This window comes from Phacochoerus africanus, chromosome 6, assembly GCF_016906955.1.
Source record: "Phacochoerus africanus isolate WHEZ1 chromosome 6, ROS_Pafr_v1, whole genome shotgun sequence".
NCBI classification, from domain to species: Eukaryota; Metazoa; Chordata; class Mammalia; order Artiodactyla; family Suidae; genus Phacochoerus; species Phacochoerus africanus.
The window spans coordinates 81,933,639-81,946,874 of NC_062549.1; the positions used below are offsets into that span (position 1 = coordinate 81,933,639).

Here is a 13,236-nt window from a genome sequence, read left to right on the forward strand (position 1 = left end):
ATGTGTACTTTTTATGTTATTACTGGATTAGACTAGGAAATGGATAAATTTGTTTTCCTTTTGGCCATGGCATGCAGCTACTTGATGTGGGATCTCCTTTCCCAGACCAGGGATTGAACCTAGGCCACAGAGGTAAAAGTGCTGAGTCCTGACTAGGCCACCAGGGAACTCCCCATAAATTAGAACAGAAATTATGATTTGTATTTGTAGCAATAACGAAAAAGAACGTAACATGTTTAATAAAGCAGAATTAAGAACTATTTCTAGTTTATAATAAGATTAACATTTTCTATTGATATTGATTTGCTTTATTGTGTTGTTGTTTTTGGTTCCAGCATGATGTAAAGAATCATCGCACCTTTTTAAAGCGGACCAAATATGAAGACCTTCACTTGGAAGATTTGTTTATAGGCAACAAAGTGAATGTCTTTTCTCGACAACTGGTGCTAATTGACTATGGGGATCAATATACAGCTCGCCAACTGGGCAGTAAGAAAGAAAAGTAAGAAATCAATTATGTAATCTTTTTTCTTTTTAATTCTGAGATCATTATGTATATCTTGGTACCAAATTCTAATTTCTTGTTTCTATCCTGTGTTTCTACAGTGGAGATACTTTTCAGTGACCCAATTCAGTGTTATGACATGTTTAGAATTTTGTGGAGCAAATTCTATGATTTGTTCTTCACTCAAGTAAAAAACGATGCCCATAATCTTGCACACTGATTATTTTCTACAGGAAAAAGATGCACACCTTTTATACACCCTCATCATTCTTTTAATTGGGAACTGAGAATCCAAGTCTTTGGTGTATTGGATAACTAGCCTCTTGAGAAGAGTAGTCGTGAGTGCCATACGCTCAGCAGAAACTCAGAGTAAAGTAAAGCTGTTTCTTGCAGAAGAATAGGAAAGACTTTGTGAGGATATTTGACAGGATCATGAAGGATGGACTGGATTTTTACCAGGGATGGATCAAGTTGGAGGAATGATGGTCAGAGGAATGAGAATGAACAAAAGTACAGTGAAATGTTATGTACTGGGAGGAGCCCATTGTTCTGCATGACTGACTTGGTGGTTAAAGTATTTTTAAATATACATAGTAAAATAGTCTGAATTAGGATGGTAGCAATATGTAGGAAGAGGAAGGAGGAAAAGTATAAGATTAGTGGGGGTAGAGTAATAATAGACATGATAAGCATTAATATCTGTTAGCTATTTTTATGTCAGGCATTGTGTTAAAATGATTTGCACAAGTCATTTATTTAAGTCCCACAACAGCCTAAGACAAAAGTTAATAATATCATTATTTGCTCCACTTCACAGATGGAGAAGTTGAGGCTTAGAGATATTAGGTAACTTGCCGAAGGTCACAGAGTAGAGGCAAAATTAAAGCCCAGTGTCTGCCTGAATCAAGAATGGGAAGATTTAATCACAGGAGAATGGAGAGGACTTGCAAAATGGTGGCCTTCTTTCTGTCTCAGTTCATTTTTATGTCTCCTGCGGCACTGGGCACATCTCCTCACAAATTACAAGCACCGTATTAGCTGAATGAATCAACGTATAACAGTTTAAAACTTACCTACTCTTTCCTTTTTTTTTCATTTCCTCCCTGTTTTCAAATGTAGATTTTTGATCTAGTTGGCAAAGATGTTTTTGTCTAGATTGTAATATATGTTCTCTATTTTCGAGCTTTATCCATAGACATAATAGATGTCTGAAAAATAGTGATTGATCGATTGAAGACAGGATGTATGAGTATTATGAAAATATAAAAACATTATGATATAGAGAAACAATCTGTCTTCAAATCATAACTACACCCCTAAAGAGCACTGTAGTGATGCCTTAAACAGTAAATTATTCGCAGGGGATGCCCCACAAAAATTTGTTGACTGAATGAACTTACATTGTTGAAAACTGTATTTGGAGGATGAGCTTCTGGCTGAGTGGCCTCCTACCTTTTCCCTTCCCCACCCCAGCTGCTTGTGGCTCTTCCTGTTAAGTGGAGAAACTGCAGCATGATGCCTTCTGTGTGTATCTCTCTCGTCTTCTCTCTCCATCGTTTGTCAAAGCTACGTTTGTTCTTCTGACTTGTCCTCAGTTTGATTGAGAAGAGAGACAGAACAAGTTGGAGATGTAACTGAAAATCAGGCTATTCAGAAAACATGTTTTTCTTCTGAATGTCAATTTTTATTATTATTAAAATGACATTTTAATTTCCAATGTACATTTATGAGTTTTCAGCTTTGTGAGTCTAACAAGAACTATATTTGAAATGCAATTTTAATTCTTTGCTCATCTTTCTTGGCTCTGGTTTCTGTGGTTTATATTAAATTGTATTGTGCTGATTTGGATTCATTGCATTTGTGGAGTGATTGTTGCAGTAATGAAAAAATAGGGATCACTGGTGGAAGTTAAGGCTGCATGTGTAAAAAGCTCCAAAAACTATTTAATTCTATAGGAAAAAAACCTGTCAAACTATTTTTTGAGGTTTGCTACTGAAATAACTAGCAGATTACCTAATATCTGAGTTCCCCCATAGTAATATTTTTTTTTATTTTTTACTTTTTATTTTTTATTTTCTTTTAGGGCCACACCCTAGGGGTCCAATCGGACCCTTAGGGGTCCCAAGCTAGGGGTCCAACTGGAGCTGTAGCTGCCAGCCTATGCCAGAGCCACAGCAACATGGGATCCGAGCCGCATCTGTGACCTTCACCCACTGAGAGAGGATTCTTAACCCACTGGGAGAGGCCAGGGATTGAACCCGCATCCTCATGGATGCTAGTCGGGTTCATTAACTGCTGAGCCATGATGGGAACTCCCCCATAGTAATACTTTTTATGAGACTTCTTTATAAGCCCTTTATAATTCTTGATGTTCATTGTGGGTATTACTACACAGGTGTGGCTAGATCAGCATGGTGTTGAATGACTCCTAAAAAAGGAAAACCAAAGGATAACTCTAAAAAAGGAAAATCAAAATGGAATGTTAGATAAATAGGAATCACATCGTTATGAAATATACTGGTAAAAGTCTATGGGATTAACGAAACACCAACCACAGTTCCTTTACTTACAAGTAATAAGTATGTATAGTTTTATTGTTTGAGTACATGCTATATGCCATTCTTATGGTATGCACTTTTCATATGCATCTCAGTTTAAGACTACTTCAAATTTTCATTTAAACTGGCAAAAATAAATGAATTAGGGAGACAGGGTTAATAATATGACCCAATCAAAATAAAATAATAATAGCTATAACAATTATAACTTCTATTTATTAACTCTGATTTGTCTACGATAAATGTTAATTCCACTTTACAGAACAGTTCAGTAAGTTGGCCATATTCACACCATTATAAAGTAAAGGGAAATGAATAAGTCTTATCATGTTTGACTCTAAAGAAACTCATTATCTTTCTGTTAAAGTTCTAATTAATATGTTGGTAAATACTATTGAATTGACTGATTTAATAATAGGAGGAACAGAAGAATGTAAAGACAGCTTTTAAATATGTGGGCTTTGTAAATATAGTTAATTAAAATATGTGCAGTATTATATTTTTACTGACTTAAAATTGTTTCACCATTTTCTCTTCTGATTCTTTCCTAACTGCATGTGGGTTAACAAATCCAGCAACCGTCTGGGTGATTTAAACAGAATTCTTCAGAATTCAAGAGTTTTTAAGATGTACTATTTCATTTAAGTGACCAAAAATTAGGCATATGGAGAAAATGCATGCAGGTCTATCATGGTTCCCATAGAAATAGCTTTAATGTAATAATTATAACTAAGTCTAACTCTCAGTTTTATATGGTGTCAAGGAAAATGTATGAGCTGATTACATTCCTAGCATATATATCATTCTCAACTCCTTTCTTTCTGGAGTAAAGCCTAGTGAGAGGGAGGAGTAAAGTTGATCATCATGGTGCCCATCTGCTAATTTTGAGGCACTTATCCAGGTAAAAATAGAATTCAAATTAGCTCATAAACTAGCCTCAGCTTTCTAATTCCTGTTAACTGTAGAAACCTGACATTTGACTCACATGTCTATTCTTTTCCTTTTTTTAAAAGCCACTTTATTGAGGTATAATTGACATACAAAAAGCTGTAGATATTTATCACATGAGTTTGGAGATAAGTATACACCTATGAAACCATTACCGCACTCAAGAATAAAATTTATCTATCACCTCCGAGAGTTTCCTCCCACTCCCTTCTTTTAAACTATTTCTTATATTGATTTTTCTCTTAAGAAAACTTAATGTAAGATATACTCTCTTCACTAATTTTTAATTTGTTCTCTTTTTTATAAATCTCACCAAACTGAATGGATAGTTAATTATCAATGAGTATTTGATTTTAATCTTAGTAATGAATTGATACTTAATGGTTCTATTGTTCAAATGTAAAGACATCATACAAGTTTTGTTTTTGTTTTTTAGGTAGGAAATAGATTTATTACTATAGGATGCTTGTGAAGGGTACAAATCGGCAGGCAAGAGGGCTCTGTCCTGAGAATTAAGTGGGCTACAATTTATAATCAGAGTAGAGGGAGAGAAGACCACCTCTTCCCTCTTTTTTTTTTTTGTAAAAAGGTTGCAGGAAGATGGGATGCAAGAGGATGGTCATGTCCCAGATCTCGGCCAAGTTCCTGATAAGGGCTGCCAGGTGAGGTTCCTTGGTTTCAGACAGGAAAGAGTTCAAGAGTGAGCCATAGTAAAGTGAAAGCAGGTTTATTGTGAGAGATACACATTCCATAGACAGAATGTGGTCTATCTTAAAAGGCAGGAGTTGCTCTGGGAGAAACATACTCCACAGACATAGTGCGTGCCATCTCAGAAGATAAGAGCAGCCCATACATGCTTCCTGTCATCTCTTGAGCTCAGTTAGTCTCCATTCTCCCCTCCAAATTAATAACTCTTGAGGCACTGACACAAGCACCAGATACAAATCAAAACAAAGTACTGGTTTTATTTAGGTCATTTGATATAGGTTACCTTTAAGAATGGTTCAAGTTTTGTTCCTCTCCCTACTTTTCCATCCCACTCCTTGTCCTCACTCCTTCTCAGTTTAGACCTTGGGGCTCTCCTGAGGGAGAGAGAAATCTCTGGAGCAAACCACACTTGCCCAGAGTTTTCTGTCTACCTCAAGGCAGAGTATGGGAGAGTACCAGAGAAGGGTAGACTTGTATGCAGGTGCTGGCTTTTGCCTCAGCTGTGCTAACCAAGTGGAAGCAGGAGAAGAGCTATAGACCATGCCCTGCTTGAGGGCCTGCAGGTTGGAGAGAGAATAGGCGGGCCACATACAACAGGAAACCCTGAATTGCAGCCATCTGTGGAGGAGCCAGTGAAGGGGTGGAGGGAGGAGCCAGTGAAGGGGTGGAGGGAGAAACCAATGAAGGAAGTGGAGGGAGGAGCCAATGAAGGGGTTGGAGGAAGGAGCCAATGAAGGAAGTGGAGGGAGGAGCCAATGAAGGGGTTGGAGGAAGGAGCCAATGAAAGGGAGTGGAGGGAGCGCTTTTCTGGGAATGGAGTAGAAGTGGCTTTACTCATGAGGAGCAAAGGTACATGTGTTCCCAGTGTCTTTGGAGTTTTATTTCTTTAAGCCATTTGGTCTAACATTTTTGAGTAGATCAAGGCTCCTTCTCAGGAGAGGAGACCAGATGAATACAGTTCTCACCTTTGGGAAACTACTCCCTCAATACCAATTTACTTTACATATCATCCTCGTTGGTGGTGAACAGTGGTGAGCAGTTGAGGTTGGGTTTGTAAAAGGCACTGAAATGCATTCAATGAGACCCTAGTTTAATTTACATAGACCATGCTAAAAATTCACGCACATATTTTTTTCTCATCTTTACTTATCTAAGGTCTCACTGTCCAAGGTTGATGATATGATAGCTCCAACAGCAGCATTTAAGTTCTCAGGAGAAAATTAGGATTCTTCTTCTGTTTACTACCAGGAAAAGTAGGTAAATCCAAGCAAATATCACTTGTACTCCCCACCCCCCAAAATCTCTAATATGAGGGCAAAAAACTGAATGTCCAGAAGAGCAGAGAAACTATGTAAGTTGGAAGAGAGAATACTGGAGCTCAAATGTTCTAAATTTCTAAAGGGTCAAGATACTATACAACTTTTAAGAATTTTAAGTTAGGAGTTCCCTGGTGGTTTGGCAGGTTAGGGATCTGGTGTTTTCACTGCTGTGTCTTGGGCCACTGCTGTGGTGCAGTTCAATTCCTGGCCCTGGAACTTCTGTATGATCCAGGAGTGGCCAAAGGAAAAAGAAAAGAATTTTCAGTTAAATAACTATGAAAAAGTTTCAAAGCTAACTACTAGAGAAATAGTATATAAACTTGAAGCCAACATAAGAGTATAGTAGGCAGAATCATGGCTGCCCAAAAATGTTCAAAGATGTTTCTAATCTCTAGAACCTATGAATATGTTACTCAATGGCTATGGCATTTGGATGGCTGTTCTCTTGCTCTTTGTATATTCCCCCTGCTCCACCAGTCTCTGCTTCACTCACATGACTATCCAGTCCTCTTAATTATTAGGCTTAATTAGCTCCTGGTAACTGATGAGCCCACCGGGGGTTAACTTCCCGTATAAATAGTCTCCTCCCCAGAGTAGTGAAGACTGTTGCCAAGTTTCTGCCAGTCATCTGCTGCATTTGGTGGAGTGCTGCTCCAGGACCCTTTGTGTAAGATCCCCCTGTCCAATAATTTATGTCACTGTCACTGTCTCCAGGATCTTTCTTCTACCTTGTAGCTGGGCAGCTACAAGGCTTGCCGGCCTCCAGGGTGCAACCCAACAGTTACCTTACATGACAAAGACACTTTCCAGATTTGCTGATGATTTTAGGCCTTGAGATGGCGAAGTTATTCTGGATCATTTCCATGGCTGCAGTCTAATCACATGAATTCATAAAACCCGAGAACCTTTCCCAGCTTCAGAGAACCAGAGGGATGTTGGTGTGAGAAGTACTTAGCCTCCCTTGCCAGCTTCGGAGGTGGAAGGAGACCACTACCAAGGGATGTGGGTGAACTTAGTAGCCACCTTTCCCCAAAATGGGTTTGATCAATAATCTGTTTTTGGTTGATTAAGGTCTTTTTGGCATCTCTCTACTTTCAGCCTTGTTAAGTTATATTTTACGTGTATTTCTTGTAAACAGCATTTGGCTCTTTAAAAAAAGTCCAGCCTGAAAACCTCTAGGTTTTCATTGGTAAAACTGGTAAACATGCATTTTCATGTGTCGTATTAGTATTTTTGAACATATGTCTACTATTGTACTGCTTTCTTGCTTTTCTGTTTTTTTTTTCCTTGTCTTTTTATTGTTGTTAGTTGAGGTATTTTGCTTCTCAGTTTTTTTTCCCCCCTCTGTGGTCTTTCTAGAAGTCATAACAAGTTACCACATGCTCAAATGCTTAAACAATATAGATTTATTAAAGTTTTATAGATGAGAAGTCCAACACAGATCTTACTAGGCTAAGATCAAGGTTGGTAAGGCTGCATTTCTTTATGGAGACTAAGGGAGAATCTGTTGCCTTGCCTGTTCTAGCTTCTTGAGGCCTCAAGGGAAGAGGCCTCTTCTAAGCTGATCCACCTTCCAAGTGCAGCTGTGTGACCAGTCCCAGGTGAAACCACTACCCGGCCAATCTATAGAATCTTGAAGTTGTAGTTTTCAGCCACTACATTTTGGATGGTTTGTCATGCAGCAATAGAAAAGAGCAGCACTATTATATTTTTGTGGTCCTTTACTTTCTTTGTGTGATATCTTCACTTTTAAATAGTATGTATGATTCCTAATGCCTCTTTTCCCTTCAAAATACATTTTAACTATCTTCTAATGAACAATTAAGCAGTGAAGATGTGACAGGAACTTATTTAAAGTCAATCATAGCAATCAATGCTTTGTCTCTTGTTGGCATTTCAAGAGAAATGAAACTGCATTTTAAACTAAAATCTGTCAGTTTTATATTTTTCATGTTGCTTCTTGTTCACTGCTAATGTGTTTTATATTTTCTTTAAGAGCTATGGTTCAGGAAGATTTTTCCAGAGTTTAGCATAAACAATCATGGGTTGGTTTGCCTTTATAATGTTTAAATAATGTGATCTAAAAAAGTGATGAGTTTTAATTGTCTTCAGTGAAGCCATTTAAAATGCTGTGAGTGACTCACTTGCTTCGGAATAAAGATATAGTCTATTTATTACAAGCTCTAACAGACTAAGATGAACAACTTCTGTTAATTAAAAGTTTTAACAGCCAGCCATAAGTTATATCTAATTTCAGTAAGGGTATTTGCATCATTAATCCTTAGCTAAGTTCGTTTCATTGGTGAAGAAAGTCCACTATGAAAAGGCCAATTATTCTCCTTTTATAGATGCTTTGAATTAATGCCAATGTGTCAGAAGACTTGTAAAGAAGGGAAAGTGACAGCATTTTTTAAAAATTTTGCATGCCATATAAATTGAATTCCTGCCCTTAATCTGATTTTTATTTGCATTTGCAACTATTAGTCTTGAGGATTTGTGATTATGTTCTCTGTTACTAGTATTAATGGCAATATAATTTGTGCTGTGGAAGTTGCACAGATCTGGGAGTCTCGTGAGCTGGGGCTTTTATTATGAAGATGGCACAGACCAGCTGTACGATCTTTGCAAATTACCTTTCTGGGCCTCATTTCCTTGTTAGTAAAATGAGAGCACTCAGGTGATCTCCATCTTCAAAAATATATTAATTCTGTGGCTTCACAGTGGAGAGTACGTAGTAGCTCTGACTTATCCTTAGAGGAAAGTGTAACTTTTAAAAGTTGGCACTAGCTGTATACATTGTCAGGTAAGAAGACACTTCAATTCTTTTGTACAGCATTCATGCTATAAATGAAGTGTTCATAGAAGAATTTATAATTATTTCCAAATCAGTGCTGAACTGACTGCATGGCATACAGAAGTTAAAATCTAAGAGACCAAAAATCAAGCTCATGTGTTTATTGCAACTTTTTAGAGAATTGTCGTCTCATAAAATACATGCTAAGAAATAGAAAATTTAAACTCCTGTGTTTTCTAACATGGACATTTTGAGAATAACAATTTCAGCTTTGTTTCCCTCTAAGCTTTTATTATTTTATGGATTGGGTACCTAATCTTGATTTCCTTGGGGAAAATAGTAACCTTCCTTTGTATAAGTTTTTAAGAGACCATTAATACACTTCTCTTTATAATTCACTTTGATATTTGATCTAGGGTTTTTAAGGAAACTACCACTGCTTTGGAATTAATAAAACTGCTGAACTTTATTTTTAAAATATTCTTTATTTCTTTACAGAACACTAGCCCTGATTAAACCAGATGCAGTATCAAAAGCTGGAGAAATAATTGAAATAATAAACAAAGCTGGATTTACTCTAACCAAACTCAAAATGATGACGCTTTCGAGGTAAATATTTCGATCATTTTCAGTTACATAATGTCTGGTTCCTTTTTTAAAAAAACAGAAATCTTTAATGTCATTGTTTAAAGTTAACTTCCACAGAATGACAAAGAATAGAGTAGTAATTTGTTAGAATGAGAAAATATAAGGCAACAGGTAATCAGATGCATAAATAATGCTTGAATAACAAGCAAGTAGTTTTCAGGTTATGCTACTATTAGACATTAACTGTTTGTCTTTCATAACTCCATCTGCTTTTATAACACCAGTGTTTGATAACTGTAATTTCATCTCCTTATGCAAGTTTAGCACATTGTATAAAAATGGTAGGAGAAATGAAAGATTATTTCTATTTGACAAGGGAATATTACTATCCAGATTTTCAAGGGAGTTCTCTGGTGGTCTAGTTCTCTGGGTTGGAGATCTAGTGTTGTTACCATTGTGGCTCAGGTTGCTGCTGTGGCACGTGTTCGATCCCTGGACCAGGAGCTCCCACATGCTGCGGATCTGGCCCCCAATTTTTTTTTTTCAAAAGTAATGTGTTTGGAAATGTTTTCATTCCTCTCAATATGTATAATTGGTAGATATACCTATTTACTGAACTGAAAAAACAAGCCATTCTATCTGACCAGGTATTTTCAAAGTTATTTGGTAAAAATAAGACTTAGGGGCCTTAACAGGCAGGGTTGGACCCATTGGTATTATGTAACTCCACTGATTTGTGTATGTTTTTTTTTTTTTTTTTTGGTTAAGTGTCTTCTCACTGCTGTTCCTGGCTATCTATTCCATGGGACAGTTGCTTTTTTGCCTCTGAAAATACAACGGATATAAGTAGATATTCAGTGCAGCTTTGATAAGTCAGACCCCAAAAAACCTTAAAACATCCTCAGTTTTACCCCAACAATAACATAAATTGAATTTTTCCCCCGTGTGATATCTCCCAGTTTATATGTATTCTAGAAAGGCAGGGGTCTTCTATTTCAGAGCATACAGTCTAGAGCCAGATACCTTGTAACTGCACTATTTATTAGGTGTGTGACTGAATGACTTCCCTCTGTGCTTCAGTTTCTTCATCTGCAAAGTGGAGGTTATAATAACACCTGTATCATAAAATTGTTATGGGGGTTACATGAGGGTTTTGTTTGTTTGTTTGTTTTTGTCTTTTGTCTTTTTAGGGCTGTACCCGCGGCATACGGAGGTTCCCAGGCTAGGGGTCGAATTGGAGCTATAGCTGCAGGCCTACACCAGAGCCACAAAAATGCCAGATCCAATCCGTACCTGCGGCCTACATCACAGCTCATGGCAACGCCGGATCCTTAACTCACTGAGGGAGGCCAGGGATCGAACCCGCAAACTCATGGTTTCTAGTTGGATTCGTTTCTGCTGCACCATGACAGGAACTCCGTATGTAAGTTTTAATACATGTAAAGTGCTTTGAAAAATCATGGTACATAGTAAGTGTATATAGATGTTAGTTATTAGTGGTAGTAATGTAGTAGTAGTACTTTTTAGCAGAAACCAAGGTCATGATCCTTTATAACTGTAGTTAAATTTGTCTCATTTCTCTTTGTATTGAGAATGCTTGCCATTACAGCAAGCAATAGGACGGAATTCTGGAGAGATGACTTTGAATAGTTTTAATGAGACTAAATAATGTCTCTGCACTTTCAGTGTTTGATAATTTGGCATCAAACGTTCCACAATAAAGTTGCCCAGGAAAACTTAACTGCTTTTTTAATTGTTTATAGCATCTCATGCATTTCTATTACTATTACTATTGAGTCTTAGATTTTACCCAATTTAAAAGCTAATAAGTTAGTCTGTAAATCTCTCAGGGATGCTAGTGGAAGATGTGAGATTCTGAGTCAGACAAAGAGCTTGATTGTAGCTCAGCAAGCAGAATGAACATCATGTTTCTGTTGGTTCCCCTTGCCTTCATGTCCCGTGGGAATAATAAGATATGGGCCTTGGTGGATGTTGTATACACAGTTGATTGCATCACAGCTGAGGAGCCCTGAACTTGGGTTACCCACTGTTTCATTAACAAGCAGTAAACAAGCCTACTCTTTGTACTGAAGAGACATGACCTCATCCCTCAAAGTTGCTCACTATAAACATAATTCTGAGAAATGGTTGGGATAAAGAGTAGCTGGGGCCTTGTATTCTTGGCATACCCAACAGGACACTTTGGGAGTGCCAGAGACACATAGAGGAGTAGCTCCCAATGCTTACATCTTCTCTAAATGTATTTCCTTCCATGTCTGTTCCTCCATCAGGACAGTATATGAAAGGCAGCTGCTGAGTTCCATCTGACTTTGTACTTCTGGTTCTCAGATCAGCACCTGATTCAGAGTAGGGACTAAGTAAAAATTTTCATGAAAGAATTTAATAGATCTTTGTGAAAGAATAGTGAATTTCTCTATAAAAACACAACACAACAAAATGGAACAACAACAACTAAACTTCTCTAGGTGGTGAAGCACTTGTTCCTATTTCTCCCCATCTAAACTTATTAAGGGAAGCATTAAATAAGAACGATGAGAAATAAAAGCTCATGAGCTCTCATCTTGGTTTCAATTTTAGATTTGAATGGGAATATAACTATGTTAGAAGGAAAATACTTTTAGTAATTAAGTATTTTCATTGATGTTAAAAATCATGATATTTTTTCTTTTTTAGTAAAGTTGGGTTGAAAAATTTTAGAATTGGTGATATAAGTAGTCTTACTGCTATCCCTTCTAAAGTACTTCCCACATGAGTTTTTCAGACATTGTTTTACCTCATTTTAGGCTATAATACAGTATATCCATATCATTTTTCTGACTTCTTACTGGCTAGAATTTTTTTTTTCTGAAAGTTCATAAGCAATCATAAATTTGGGTTCAAATCTCCCTGTCCTTCTTTCCTAACTAGCACTTTGACCTGGACAGGTTATGTAATCATACAGATTTCCATTATTTTCATATGTAAAATGAAGGCAATCATCCCTATTTTAAAATATTGTTTGAGGATAATAATTTAATATTGGCATATAATAGGCTCTAGAAAGGTGAATTTTCTTCCCTTTCCATTTCTTGGGATTAATGTTTTTTTTCTATACTTGCATAGTGTACTTTTTCATAACCACTTCATAGCCAAAGAGAAAATTTTGGAACACTTGGTTTTGAATAAAAGTATATCCTGATATAGCTTATTATGTGAATTCATTTTTTAATAGGCCTTTGGTATCTTAAAACATTATATACTAAATTATTAAGCCTGGAAGTTTAATCCTTTGTTAGAAGATACTTTATTTTAAAAAGTAGTTGATTTTGAAATATACTTGCTATGTTCATTGAACTCATTTTAAAGCCTTTGAGAAAACTGTTTGAGTTCAAGAGACACTTGATTTGATTTAAAAGGTCATTTAGACTTTTTAGCTAATTGGTTTAAAAGTCCGTTATCCTTTCCTTGCTCTGTATTTGTGGGAATATAAATTTAAAAGGTAAATCTCTATTGCCCTTAATAAACTCAGATTTCTGAATATCTGCCTATTATCCCTTGTTTTGATGATGTCGGTTCAAGCATTAGTTTTTAAAACATTAATAACCAGTAACAATATATTGATATGCATAATTTGTCACGCAGTTCTAAAAAACACCAAGTATATAGTCTTTCTTTGGGAGCAGTCTAAGAAAGAAAATGACAACTATTAAATTAAAATTCTAGCCTGACTTCTCAAATTTAAAGCTTATGGAAAAAAGTGACAGATTTTGAATTTGAAGATAGCCTTGTGGTTTTTGATGTAACTCATTTACAAAC

The 13,236-nt window shown here is 36.5% G+C and overlaps 1 protein-coding gene across 1 annotated transcript in view; it reads left to right on the forward strand.

Annotated features, from left to right (window-relative positions):
* Positions 1-13,236, forward strand: part of NME7 (NME/NM23 family member 7) — a 262,781-nt gene that overhangs the window by 55,590 nt on the left and 193,955 nt on the right. Inside the window, 2 exon segments of the mRNA XM_047783988.1 lie at positions 336-502; positions 9,331-9,441. Of these exon segments, the coding sequence (XP_047639944.1) occupies positions 336-502; positions 9,331-9,441 (278 nt within the window).